The sequence below is a fragment of the Schistocerca serialis genome, chromosome 2 (assembly GCF_023864345.2).
Source record: "Schistocerca serialis cubense isolate TAMUIC-IGC-003099 chromosome 2, iqSchSeri2.2, whole genome shotgun sequence".
NCBI lineage: Eukaryota > Metazoa > Arthropoda > Insecta > Orthoptera > Acrididae > Schistocerca > Schistocerca serialis.
The window spans coordinates 341,329,753-341,344,842 of NC_064639.1; the positions used below are offsets into that span (position 1 = coordinate 341,329,753).

General features: G+C 45.7%; 1 protein-coding gene across 1 annotated transcript in view; it reads right to left on the reverse strand.

The window, feature by feature from the left end:
- LOC126455966 (enhancer of split mgamma protein-like) overlaps positions 1 to 15,090 on the reverse strand; it is a 128,607-nt gene that overhangs the window by 65,301 nt on the left and 48,216 nt on the right. Inside the window, exon 2 of the mRNA XM_050091723.1 lies at positions 406 to 495. Within this exon, the coding sequence (XP_049947680.1) occupies positions 406 to 495 (90 nt within the window). The remainder of the gene's footprint in view (positions 1 to 405; positions 496 to 15,090) is intronic.

Consider the following 15,090-nt stretch of genomic DNA (forward strand, 5'->3'; position numbering starts at 1 on the left):
TTGCATATTTGGAATTAATTACTAGCTACTAATCTTAACTTGTTTTTACGTTCACAGTAATTACGGGTACTGTTACTCCAGTGTCGTTACGATGGTATCTTTACAGAGCCTTCCTCCTCATTATTTATATATGGTTTATTACGTAGCAAATGAACAGATTTTAATATATCAAATCAGTTTTCTTGGGGAGATGGGTAACTCTGACGAAAGCTTCCTGGAGGCGCTACGTTTATTGAGAGACGGGGGGAAGATAAGGAGTGAAAGAGAAGAAATGGAAAAGGCACAGCCGGAGTAGCAGGTGGGAAAACTAAGGATCAGTTTAAAAATCAACACAGCACACCGTGTGACGTACTTGCAATAAATGGAGATTCTACAGCTAGGTACTGTGTCATGAAAGCCACTTACCTCCAAAGCACCCATCATAAGCTCCTTCAACTCGTCCAGGCACCTGTTGATTCTAGCCCTTCTCTTACGTTCCAGCAATGGCTTCGTCACCTGCAAGAATGATCGTTACTATCGTGTAACACCAACTGACACACAGCATTACTTTCACAAATACATACATCACGTCGCATCACTATACATTTTATGTTGTTTGTAAAATGATCAAAATTACGAAAATTGGTATTTGGTTTCTCGGTCAGAAATATGGGTTTCAGCATTTTTGAAAATTCAATCACTAAGGGGTTAAAACAGTGTGAAAGTTTTTTTAAAGTAAATCATTATAAGTAGTACTGAAGCAATGTCAAAGGTTCATACAAGTCTTCTCAGTTGGAAAAAAAATGTGGTCCTGTGTTTTTGGAAGGTCAAATAGGGAATGAAAATTTTTATTAAAAATCTCATTATGAAAACATTTGTAGAGTTAAATCTAAGAAAATTTGAATTTTGCTTCTCGGTTAGAAATAAAAACATCTGTGTTTCACTGTTTTTCGAAATTCAACCGCTATGGTTGTGAAATAGAGGATGAAAAATTTTATGGAATAACTCATTAAGAAGGCTTTTTAAAGATAAGAAAATTTGAATTTGACTTCTCGGTTAGAAACAAAGAAATATATTTTTTTCACTGTTTTTTGGAAATTCAACCCCTAAGGGGGTTGAAATAGGAGATGAGAGTTTTTAAGAAAATATTTCATTATTTAAAAGAAAAGTTAAACTAAATATATGTAAACTGGTAGTTCGCCTCCCTGTTAGGTATAAGAAAATACGTCTTATGGGACGAAAGTTTATCTAAAAATATTATCAAGAATGCAAAAGGCATGATTAAGAAAAACCCAGGACCCCAGCAGCTACCATAATCGCTTCTAATCAGAAGTAAATTCGGAAAACATTTTTCTATGGCCTTAATTAGCAAGAAAATTTTAGTGTTGGAATTTAAGAACAACACAAAAATTCCATGAAAAAAAAATCTGTAGAGGCCATACTGTTTACGCGAGCGAAGAAGCGGGCGCTAAGATATTTAATTCTATACGTAGATTATCTAAAGATTTGCTGAGTGAGTTTTCGAGTGTCAAATATGTTGCATTAAATGGCAGCGACTTTTTGATTCATTGACTTCGAAGCTTAAACTTTTACTCCACGAAGTGAGACTTGAGTAGTTTTCCGTAAATTCCCGAGTTCAGAGAAAAAGGGTCTTAGCCAACGGACAAAAAAGTGATCCTATAAGGATCCGTTTTTATCGGTTGAGGTAGGGAACCGCAAAACTGAAGAATTACGTAAGCTGTACAGACACTGTAACAAAGAAGAGAAGTTTGAACTGGAATGGCTACGTAGCAAGAATGACAGGGAATAGATTACAATAGCGACAATAGGTGGAACAAGAGGGAGAGGAAACCCCAGAATCAGGTGGCGAGATAACTTCGGGAGGGTGCAGCTTGGATGAACATCAACATCAAGTGGACAAACAATGCACTCGACAGAACTAAATGGAAAACATTATGAAACTGATTCGCGTATTGTGGCTATACATTGACATCAGCTATTTGCGAGACATGAAAATTTGTGCTGGGCCAGGAATCGAAGCCGGATTTCCCTCTTGTCACGACCGGTCTCCTTAAACACTTCTAGTACCCGGGAAAGCCTCCAGCACCGACGCAAACTTCCATACGTCACGTAATCACACTCTATTTTGAAACCAGGTAAACCAGCAGACAGCCTCGAAGTTTTAGACCAGTTTCCCTTTTGAGCTGTACTTATAAACTCTTGGAGTGGCTCATTTATAACAGAATTAGCAGCTTCGTTCTGGAACATATCCCAGTTGAGCAAGCTGGTTTCAGGGCACAGAGAAGTTGCTGCGACCACAGAAGGGAGATACACAAATTATTAAAAAAATTCTACGCCGAAAAACTGTAATTCTCATGAACAACATGATAAACAACAGGTATTTTCCGTGTCTATTTGGGAGAAAATTTGAGCAAGGAGAGGAAATTAAGTAATGGTCTGCCACAGGACTCCATAGCCCCTCTATTATTCAACTATATATCTTCGATCTCCCCAATACCAGGTCCACTAAATTGTGCTTGTACCACAAAATGGGATAAGCGGAGACAGTTCGTGCAGAAAATCTAGCAGTTATGAGCTCCTACTTTAGGAAGTGGAGACTTAAACCCAGTTCAAGCGAAACTGAAGTACGTGTATTCCATCAAACAAAAACAAACAAGCTAAGACGGTGCCCAGAGTAAAACTTAACGGAAAGACTATTTGCCATAACGAGTATCCTAAGTACCTTGGTGTCACCTCAGACCGCACCCTTTCACATAAAAAACTTCTTGAAAATACCGCTTCCAAGGCAAAAACTTTTAACAATATTATTCAAAAATTGTATGGAATGACATGGGGAGTTTCAGCAGACACCTTGCGCGCGTCATCCACTGCGCCGGTCTCCTCAGCAGGCCATTATTGTGCCGCTATATGGCTAAAAAGCTGCCACACCAACCTTATCGACGTCCAGTTAAACCACACTATGCGTTTAGTAATTGGGACAATCTTACCGACACCCATTTATTGGCTTCTGTCCACTTTCAATCCACAGCAGCGAGGTCTTCCTTTGAGGACACCACAAGCAGTAGTAGAGCCTGGAATTACCCGTACAGAAAGACATACCTAGTCTGCGACAAAATAGAACTCGTTCAAGAAACCCACCGTTACGGTTAGCAGAACAGCTACGTTCCAGTAATATCGAGGTTAGAGACCTGTAGGATCAGAACTGCCAACTTATTAAAAATCCTGAAGAGCGTGAGTGGTTTCTAAAATATAATTTGATGCTGCTGGCACGGAACTCGACAGGAAACTGCGGGTCAAATTGAACAGAGCTCCCACTGAGCATGGTCGATGCTCAGACTCACTTTACAGATGGAGTGCTACAGAGTCTACAGCTTGTGACTGTGATACTCTGAATCTGCACATTAGAGAAGAATGCCCTTGCGCTGCTATCAGGGGAGTCGAAGCGACTTCATGAAAGCTGACGATACAGTTCTTATATGGGTTAGGATCTTAGATATTAACATTTTGTTAGTTTTATATGTTGTTTTGTCTTTCTGTATTCATGTTATATACATATAATAATGTTGTACACGTATGCATGTGAGTCATACGAATATGGTTCAAATGGCTCTGAGCACTATGGGACTAAATTTCTAAGGTCATCAGTTCCCTAGAACTTAGAACTACTTAAACCTAACTAACCTAAGGACATCACACACATCCATGCCCGAGGCAGGATTCGAAGCTGCGACCGTAGCAGCAGTGCGGTTCCAGACTGTAGCGCTTAGAACCGCTCGGCCACCCCGGCCGGCGCATACGAATAAATCGATAAATAAAGCCTTATGCGGAGGCTTGGAAATGTGCTCCGATAGTCGAAGTTGGTAAGGCGACCGATCGTGATAAGCGCTAAATCAGGGAACAGGTCCTAGTCCAGCACAAATTTCATGTATCGCAAACAGCTGACGTCAATGGAATCACAATTTCGTAATGTTTACCACAGGTTTAATCGTCAGTGACAGTATCTGTTCCTTTAGACATGTATGCATGTTTGAAGGATATTGCATTGTGAAGATACGCTGTATAAATATAGACATAGTAACCGTCAACGAGAAATGGGAGAGGCCTATAGAGCAGGTGTGTGGTGATAAGGCTCTTGCCACATGTAAAGTAATGTTGTATACGTAGAATTAAGACTTGGAGAACCTGATACTGATTTAGATGCATTCGTTAAGATGCGACGGTCTGTATGCCTGAACTTTTAGCTTGTAAATTTCTCTGAAAGTGCCAAAAAAACCTGTCGGAACTAGTGAAGGGCGGGACAACATAAAGAACAGCACGATCACACGGCGCTCGCGCAAGCTGCGCTCTCCGCCGCCAGAGTGCACGCACGTATTTAGCCAGCGCTCGTTACTCCTTTTTAAGCGCGACGGCGCCGCACTTAGGTGCGCCGGAAAGCAGAGATTTATTCATCGCGTGACCGGAAAATTACGGATGTGCTCGCAGCCGGGAAGGCGCTGGTAATAACAACAAAGCAGGCGCGCTGGCCGACTACCGGCTAGAAGGCCCCGCGGTAATGGCCGAGCGGCACCGCCGCTGCGATTGAAACCATTAATACAGCTGTCGGGAGGCGCACCTTTCATTACCCGCTGAGTTACGGGCCGCATTAGATCGCACTCACCCGCCTGCTCCTTGAGCGAGCGAGTGCCGAGTGCAAGCTGAACGCTCGAGTTCTCCCCGTCCGTCCCCCGCGGCTTGCGACTTGCTTATCTGTAAGATACCATCACTTGCGCAGGTACTCGATTTCCTGGCCCGCTGATGAAGATCTGTGGAAGCTGAGTGCCGGATAAGAAGGAAGCGTTGGGTGTCTCGGTTGAGGATCCATGGTGCAAACAGCCCTATCGAGATGGTCCCACAGATTCTCAGTTGGATATAATTCGGGGCGTTTGGTGGCCAGCACAGTATGGCGAACTCAACCTGGTGCTGTCTGCACCACAAACGTACACTGCAAGCTGTGCGACCCATTGCATTGTCCTGCTGGTAGATGCCACAGCGTCGAGGAAAAACAAACTGCATGTACAGTGTGTTAACTGTAAGACGGCAGAGTTGTGAGGGGAGTGTGGGGAGAGGAGGAAGCAAGCATTGGCTGGAGAGGGGTGAGGAGCCGTTGGGGGGGGGGGGGGGGGGGGAGGAAGGCACTCCTATCAGTTGCAGTGCTGGCACTACAAATTGCGCGTCATGCTTACACGAGAGCAGACGAAAGGCTTGGAAGTAAAACTCGCTTTAAATGTTGTTCGTAAACGAAACTGAAATCGTCATGTACATTAAAATATATATATATATATATACACCTCACACACAAATAAAGAAAAGATGTTATGTGGACATGTGTTCGGAAACGCTTAATTTCCATGTTAGAGCTCATTTTAGTTTCGTTCTTCCACCTACGCTTAATGCAGCACGTTATCATGATTTAATACGGAATACTCTACCTGTGCTGCTAGAACATGTGCCTTTACAAGTACGACACAACATGTGGTTCATGCACGATGGAGCTCCTGCACATTTCAGTCGAAGTGTTCGTACGCTTCTCAACAACAGATTCGGTGACCGATGGATTGGTAGAGGCGGACCAATTCCATGGCCTCCACGCTCTCCTGACCTCAACCCTCTTGACTTTCATTTATGGGGGCATTTGAAAGCTCTTGTCTACGCAACCCCGGTACCAAATGTAGAGACTCTTCGTGCTCGTATTGTGGACGGCTGTGATACAATACGCCATTCTCCAGGGCTGCATCAGCGCATCGGAGATTCCATGCGACGGAGGGTGGATGCATGTATCCTCGCTAACGGAGGACATTTTGAGCATTTCCTGTAACAAAGTGTTTGAAGTCACGCTGGTACGTTCTGTTGCTGTGTGTTTCCATTCCATGATTAATGTGATTTGAAGAGAAGTAATAAAATGAGCTCTAACATGGAAAGTAAGCGTTTCCGGACACATGTCCACATAACATATTTTCTTTCTTTGTGTGTGAGGAATGTTTCCTGAATGTTTGGCCGTACCTTTTTGTAACACCCTGTATATACATATAAATGAATGTATGTATGTTTGTCTACTATGCGCTCACAAACCATTTGGAAATGTACTGTAATATGAATGTGTTTCGAAATAATACAGTAACCAGTGGTGTTTCCATACAAAACAATACTGTAGCAAGGAAAAATGAAATATAAGGTAATTCGGACGAAATAGGGGCTCCTTCAAAGTGATCGCGAACAAAATATCTGAAATGGAAACTCACCTTTTCTTGCCAGGCGTTTGTGGTGATACGCCAGGATGATTCTTGGAAAACTGTTTGAATCTTCCAATGCTACGCATGCTTTGTCCTGTGTATGTAGCAGCTCTCACTGAAGATTTGTAAATGGGGTGAAGCAATTTTTTCTGCTCCCTTTCACTTTCGCAGCATTCAATCACACGCAATATAATTTTGCGAGCATCGCTACGTAATACTGGTTTCCTTCTAACAGTAGGCCTACCGGTAGGGGTTGTTGGCGACTCCCGAGATGGGCCAGCAACTGCCTTTTCACTCATTTTGATAATGTTTAGCACAACTGCACAGTTAAAAGACGCAGAACAGCACAGCGCAAAACATTAACGAAGAAGACGACAATGGCTACCTTTACAACACAGTCGGCTACGTAATGTTGGCAGCAGTCGAAACTGCGTGCCTACCGAAGCCTCCCGACGTTTACCGACTTCTACCGATTCAGGACTATGGGGAGGTATGCCACTGTAGGGGTGCACATGGTCTCCAAGGACAGATACATACTTCTGTTGATCCATTTTGCCATCCAGACAATTACGCTTCTTCCTGTGGCCTGGACCCTTCCAACGACAGATGGAGGGCTGTACATGCCTACAGCCGTCTCCCCGATGGAGCACAAAACGTGATTCATTTGAAAAGGCTGCCTGTCGCCACTCTGTAGACATCCAGCTGCGATACTGGCGATCAAATTCTAACCATTTGTAAGAAAATGGAACACCTACAGCCTTTCTTATGATGTCATTAATTGTATGGCCACCAGTTTAAGCGCTTCAGTGCAGCATCTTCAGGTTTTAGCTGATTCCACAGCGTCGAGGAAAAACAAACTGCATGTAGGGATGCATTAATGGCTAACATAACTCCAGCCATGGTAGAGACACAACGTCACAGTTACAGGTAATCTGTGTAAACCAGTTAAAAGGTTCAAATGGCTCTGAGCACTATGGGACTTAACATCTGAGGTCATCAGTCCCCTAGAATTTAGAACTAACTAAACCTAACTAACCTAGGACATCACACACATCCATGCCCGAAGCAGGATTCGAACCTGCGACCGTAGCGGTCGCGCGGTTCCAGATTGAAGCGCCTAGAACCTCTCGGCCACATCGGCCGGCTAAATCAGTTACATTGGCCACTGATGCATCGTGTATACGGATGGTGTCAACCTCATCAGCAGCAGCTAAGGGGTGAAGACGGTGCACTGAAGCTCCGAAACTAACTGATAGCCATGCAATTAACGGCATCATAAGGACGGGTACAGGTGTTTCATTTTCTTACAATAGTAAACGTCTGTAGTCCTCCAGACCTTCAATCTCAAGGATGGACATACAAAAACAAATCCAACCTTAGTCGCCGATGAACAACAGACAGCATGGTTGCATGGTCCAGGCACCTGCTGCGGAGGCCCATATTAGGTCAGTTGTTCAATAGTAGCACGTCTATTTGCTCGTACACATCTCTGCAGTTGTCATTCACCTCTGTTACCTATAGCCAGTGGCGTACATTTGCCTTGTGATTGGTTTTGGATAGCGCCGTTCTGCCACGGACGGTATATTTTATTCTTGGCGGTACATAAATAGACTCAGCCATTGGAAATGCTTCGAAACTTGGCCCAGAAGGCAATTACTAGACCCTATTGGGGGTCAAATAAACCGCTCCATTTCCACAATACGACGACTGCACTGTTTTCCGCATCCCCCCAACACACTTTATGTGCTTCCCACTGCTAGTGGTTCCAACGACCGTTTGTGAGTGGTTATTGCACGCTGACGTCGACCATAGACAGTGATCACACTAATTTGACCGGTCCGTGTATTAGTCTTAACATTTTTGTCGCCGCCTCTGGGTGTTCGTTCTTTTCATATTGTGTACGTTAGTGCCAATTTCCGGTATCTGGAGGAAAGGCGCTTTTGTTCTGGCTGGAGAAGACTAGCCAGTCTTTCCGAAACATTTATAAATTCGTTGTGGTCTGGGTCGACTATAAAGTTTGATCAAAAGTATAGGAACAGCCCTATGTAATGCGGAACTCACCACTAGGTTCACGGGAGGAGAGCCCCGCCATCATTAAAGGAAGCGGGGAGTGTTGTGTTATCAGAAAAGACGCAATAATAACGGAACGGGTGGGTCAGGAGAGCTAAGTGACCTCGAACGTAGACTAGTCATTGAGTGTCACCTGAGTAACAAACCCACCAGGGGCACTTCAACCCTTCTAAAACTGCCCAGTAAAGTGGAAACGCGACGGAGCAACAGCAGCTAAACCAAGTTTAGACAGACTACATGTGCTGACGGAAAGGGTCTGTCGAACATTGTGGACAGTGAGTGTAAAAAAACCGCAGGAAATTAGCGTAAGGTATCACTCGTGAGTTCAGCTAGCACAGTGACTGTACGTACGGAATTACAAAGAATAATGTACAATGGTAGACAGTTCCATACGAACCACACATTTACGTACTCAATGCTGACACTCGAGGTCAGGCATTGGACAGTAAATGACTGGAGGCAAACGATCACTCTGTCTGAAGGAAGGGTTGTAGCCCCGCGGAATGGCCGTTCGGTTTGAGGCGTCATGTCTCGGTCTGCGCGGCGCTCCCACCGGAGGTTCGAGTCCTCCCTCGGGCATGAGTGTATGTGTTGTTCTTAACATAAGTTAGTTTAAGTAGTGTGTAAGTCTAGGGACCGACGACCTAAGCACTTTGGTCCCTTAGGAATTGACACACATTAGAACATTTTGAAGGGTTGTCTGCCATCATGAGTAATGTCAACAGTGAAATGCAGAGGAGGTGTGGGCGTGTTTCTCGTGGTTAGGCTGTGGTACTTTCTAATTGAGAAAACGCTGATCTACCGAAAATACAGCTGGCTATAGAGGTCTTGCGCACACTTTTCTCTACTCTCTCAACAACGTTAAAAAAACGATCTACTACATAAATAGTGAGATTACGTCTAAACGATATAATATAAATAATGGTAGAGTTCAGTCTGATGTTGTTCCCAGCTGGGCAAATGGGGCAAAGGCTAGAACGTTTTATTTCACTTTTGACTTGAGCATAGCTGCTCTAAATTCTGACCATTGCTTTTTAGCAATGTAATTTCACGATTTAGCAGTATTTAATTCTGAAGAAGACACCCCTAGTAGGTGTCGAAGCCTAGTGAGCCGTGGTAAAAATTGCTGTTTTGAAGTGCGCGCCGCAGCGCGTTGTGTGAAGCAGTCGCCCTCCGTTTATGGCGGTGGCGCCGCTGTGGCAATCGCAGCTTTTGGGTCTCCCTCTGGTGGGAAAGGGGAAAGGTAGCCTGTTCACGTGCATTTAAGGGGCGCTGTGAGCTCGCTAGGCGGCGAGTCTGGTGAGTTGGTCAGCCGGGTCAGTATGGGGCAGTCAGTGTATGTCTGTCGCCTGGAGTGCTAGTATGTGTTAGGCCGCCAGTCTGCTCGAGTTTGTGCAGGCAATGGTCATTGGTGGTTGCATCGAGCGGTTGGTCAGTCGGAGTGAGTCTGGGTCAGTCTCGCGTCGCTAGTTGCTGGTCTGTCTCTCGTTCGCATTTGTGCGGCAGTTACTGTCTGTCACTCGTCGGGGTGCTAGTATGTCTGTCGTTTGGATCAAACTTTGAAGCCGGCAAATGAGAGTCTTGCCACTCCACGAGTAACAGAGCTCAGCTAGTGGTCGCCCGGTCGAGTTCCTGCATCTGAGTCTGCGCGTTAGGTCGCCAGTCTACTCGAGTAGCTCGGGAACGGTCACTGGCGGTTGGATCGATCGGTTGGTCGGTCGCGCACTGAGACACAAGATGACTTGTCCGCCTGGAGCGTCGGCGCATGTGAAGTCGCCAATTGAGTCCAGTGGGCCGCGCCGTATAGCGAGGGGTAGTGGCTTCGCGGTTGACAAGAGAGCAACAGGAGTCAACTCACGACATCTGGCTGGCCGGTGCGAGCTGCGACGCCGTGAGATGGGAAATCGGCGCGCCTTCCTGTGTCCGTTGAAGCGGCTAACAGCGGACGGTTCGGGAGAGCGATTTGGGGGTACTGCGCGAGGTCTTCTCGAGAAATCGCAGTATATTAGAAGTTAAGTGATTGGAGATATGTTGTTTCATTTATTTGTTAAATTCTACTTGTTTTCTTGGTGAGGTCACCACCCGCTTTGTTTTGGGGTCGTCCCACCATTCTTCTCCGTCTGCCCACCCGCGGGAAGGTGGTTGTTTATAAATTGGGTTGTCCGTTTTTCCCTTGTGGAGTAGGGGCGGGTTAGAGCAACCTGCGGTTCGGGTTGTTCAGTAATCTCTCTGTCAATCTGCCATACGTTAATAGCTGCCTCTGTCATGTTTGTCGGATTCGGTGTTAATGAATTTATTGGTTGGAGTGTAACGTCCGAATTCCTGAAATATGTTTTTATCTTGCTTATCATCTTGTAGGCGGAATATGTGTAATGTAAGGCAGGTTTGTATATTTTATGTAAGACTGCATTTCATGTTTTTTTTATTTAAATGGTCGTTTTAGTATATAAAGTTGCCACTCTTCCACCGCAAGACTTCTTTTTTTTTTGTCAATTTGCACCTTCGGTGGCAAGTTAATTTTTTAATTTTAGTGTTTTGTACCATTTCCATCCCTCCTACGGGGTGCATAGTTTATGTGCTTGTGTGATTTGTTAAAATTTTTAGTTTAAAGTAATCTGGTGTGTTGCTGATTTGCACCAGTGTAGTCTTTCAGATGTTGTTGTGAGCGGTCGTGTCTACGACCGTGTCAAAAGGGAGCGGTAAGGTTCTCAGCCCGAAAGCTCATACTGTCAATATTTGTTCTTTCTGCCTCTGAATAAATTGTAACTTGATATTTAAAGGGCGCTTTCTGATTATAATTTTAGAAAAAAAGGGCTTTTAGGAATAAAATTTCCATTTGTTGAAAAAAATTTAATTTGTTTTCATCAGTTACCCACTGGCAACTACTTCCACGCTGACATAGTGTGAGTAAATGTGTTAATGTTCTTGATGAATCTCTAATAAATAAAATAAATTTTTAAGAATATTCTTTGAAATTAAATTCACGGTTCACCTAGGTCAATGTACCTACCAGTTATGTGCAACCGGTTGGCTGTATAATCCTCTGTTGAAACTAGTACACGGCTGCTGAGCAGCAGCCATGTTCAAAATTGTAAATGAATAAATAGTTCGCCCGCTGATCACAACATCGTGCACAACATATTCCCACCTTCTAACTTTTTTCGTTACCGCCACTGTCTCGGTCAGAAACTCATATCAAACTTTGACGAACTCGCCCATTTTCCAAAAATACGCATTATATTTCGAATTGTTAACAGTGCTCAAAAGTAGGGACAGTTGGCATTCTGCGTAAGTCTTACGTCGTCATGACACCCCTCAAAATTGGGACATTCCGCGGAAATCAAACCATCTGGCAATATGTCCTCGGGGGAAGTAGTAGTCGTGTTCCCTCTGGAACGGAGGTGATGTTTTCGTGGTATATTTCAGAAGGTGGAAGAAGGTTATCCTCTGCGGCCACAAAAAAATTTCTTGAATTACAGAAAATTTAAGGAAGGAAGGAAGACTGGGCTTAACGTCCCGTCGACATCGAGGTCATTAGAGACGGAGCACAAGCTCGGATCGTGTGAAGGATGGGGAAGGAAACGGCCATGCCCTTTCAAAGGAACTGTCCCGGCCTGTACCTGGAGCGATTTAGGTAAATCATAGAAAACTTAAATCTGAATGACCGAACGCGAGTTTGAACCCTCGTCTTCCCGAATGCGAGGGCAGCGTGCCAACCAATGCGCCACCTTGCTCGGTCACACAAAACTGAAATAACCCGAAAGTGCGTTCTTGTGCGCGGGTGAGGATTTCGAGTTGTCTCATCTCAGATTTCTCTGCAAGTGTTGCCATTTACACTCCTGGAAATTGAAATAAGAACACCGTGAATTCATTGTCCCAGGAAGGGGAAACTTTATTGACACATTTCTGGGGTCAGATACATCACATGATCACACTGACAGAACCACAGGCACATAGACACAGGCAACAGAGCATGCACAATGTCGGCACTAGTACAGTGTATATCCACCTTTCGCAGCAATGCAGGCTGCTATTCTCCCATGGAAACGATCGTAGAGATGCTGGATGTAGTCCTGTGGAACGGCTTGCCATGCCGTTTCCACCTGGCGCCTCAGTTGGACCAGCGTTCGTGCTGGACGTGCAGACCGCGTGAGACGACGCTTCATCCAGTCCCAAACATGCTCAATGGGGGACAGATCCGGAGATCTTGCTGGCCAGGGTAGTTGACTTACACCTTCTAGAGCACGTTGGGTGGCACGGGATACATGTGGACGTGCATTGTCCTGTTGGAACAGCAAGTTCCCTTGCCGGTCTAGGAATGGTAGAACGATGGGTTCGATGACGGTTTGGATGTACCGTGCACTATTCAGTGTCCCCTCGACGATCACCAGTGGTGTACGGCCAGTGTAGGAGATCGCTCCCCACACCATGATGCCGGGTGTTGGCCCTGTGTGCCTCGGTCGTATGCAGTCCTGATTGTGGCGCTCACCTGCACGGCGCCAAACACGCATACGACCATCATTTGCACCAAGGCAGAAGCGACTCTCATCGCTGAAGACGACACGTCTCCATTCGTCCTTCCATTCACGCCTGTCGCGACACCACTGGAGGCGGGCTGCACGATGTTGGGGCGTGAGCGGAAGACGGCCTAACGGTGTGCGGGACCGTAGCCCAGCTTCATGGAGACGGTTGCGAGTGCTCCTCGCCGATACCCCAGGAGCAACAGTGTCCCTAATTTGCTGGGAAGTGGCGGTGCGGTCCCCTACGGCACTGCGTAGGATCCTACGGTCTTGGCGTGCATCCGTGCGTCGCTGCGGTCCGGTCCCAGGTCGACGGGCACGTGCACCTGTCGCCGACCACTGGCGACAACATCGATGTACTGTGGAGACCTCACGCCCCACGTGTTGAGCAATTCGGCGGTACGTCCACCCGGCCTCCCGCATGCCCACTATACGCCCTCGCTCAAAGTCCGTCAACTGCACATACGGTTCACGTCCACGCTGTCGCGGCATGCTACCAGTGTTAAAGACTGCGATGGAGCTCCGTATGCCACGGCAAACTGGCTGACACTGACGGCGGCGGTGCACAAATGCTGCGCAGCTAGCGCCATTCGACGGCCAACACCGCGGTTCCTGGTGTGTCCGCTGTGCCGTGCGTGTGATCATTGCTTGTACAGCCCTCTCGCAGTGTCCGGAGCAGGTATGGTGGGTCTGACACACCGGTGTCAATGTGTTCTTTTTTCCATTTCCAGGAGTGTAGCAAGTGTGTGAACCTTCAGTAGGCAGACAGCGCAAATTAGATTGTGGAGCCAAGTCGCTAGCTGTATAGTGGTGTTCAGTGAGTGAGATAGATTTGTTGAACTGACACCAAAAACTTGTATTCGTTTCCGTGCAAATTTGAATGTGCCGATTTGGTGTCTTTTTTTCCCTAGTCTCAAACTGTATTCTTGATTTGTTTTTGTGGAAATTACCGGCCGCAGAAATTGCTAAGAGGCAGCCGGAAGGAGTGTATGAACTTACGCTATAGACAATCTGTCCAGTGGTCGGATCTCGGAATATACCCGAAAGCTACGATACTATGGCGCACGGATTTCAATGACTGCAAGACCGTTGGCGATACTCGTAGATATAAAACTCAACCAGTCTTTTTTTTTTTTTTTCATTAGATGCGATTTATTGTGCCGTTTACCAGTATTCGAAGCACTGCAGGAATGTCATATTAGGTTGGTGTAAGAGTTCGTAGCGTTTCTCTGTAACTTTGATAAATGCAACAGACACACATAATAGAGACTCTAGTCATAAATGATACACTCTCCTTCACTATTCACAACAGTCTGTCAACGCTGGGGTAACTGCCGATTCCGCGACTGTAGAAACCACGTGGTTTTGCGTAAAGAACACGTCGAGCCACGTTCGGAGCGCATTTACATCCAGAAAAGGTGAAAATCTGGGGTCGCAAGATCAGATGAATGAGGTGGGTGTGGAACGACTTCCCAATCCAACTCCTGTATAGTGTTTTTTGCCAGTCAGGCAGAGGGCGATCGAGCGTTATCGTGGAGTAGCGTCACTTCACGCAGTTTTCCAGGTCGTTGTTCTTGGATTGCGTCTGCAAGAAGTCTCAGTTGTTGGCAGTAAATGTCAGCAGTGATGGGTTCATCTCGGGGAAGCAATTCGTAATACACGAGACCGTCGCTGTTCCACTGGAGTCATACATTATCTTTTATGGAAGCGCGCTCGTCTTTGTACGGGGAGCTGCTGCTCTGTTTGTGTTCAACCATTCCTTTCTTTTCCTTATGTTACTGTAAAGACACGATTTCTCGTCTCAAGTAACGATACAGGACACGACTGGTAGGTGTTATTCACGAGCCAATCGATGACGCTTGCACATATGGCCACCCGCTGATTTTTGTGATTTTGGGTCAAAGCATGCGCTATCCATACATCAGATTTTTTAATCTTCCCCATTGCATGCAAATGTCGCGCTATGGTGGGATGATCAGAGTTCATCACATTTGTCAGTTGTCTAATACACTGGGGTGGATCATCGTCGATCAATGACTTTAAACGATCTTCATCAACCCCGAAGGTCTTCCTGAATGCGTAAAGTCATTAATGTCAAAACGGTCCGTGCTCTGCCCAATGCCGTTATTATCATACACGGTGCAATTTTCTAGCTGCCGCCGCCTCTCTCCATTTTACTTAAAAATAAGACTATTTCGGAAATGTTTCGCTTTCCCCACCGCATTTTCTAG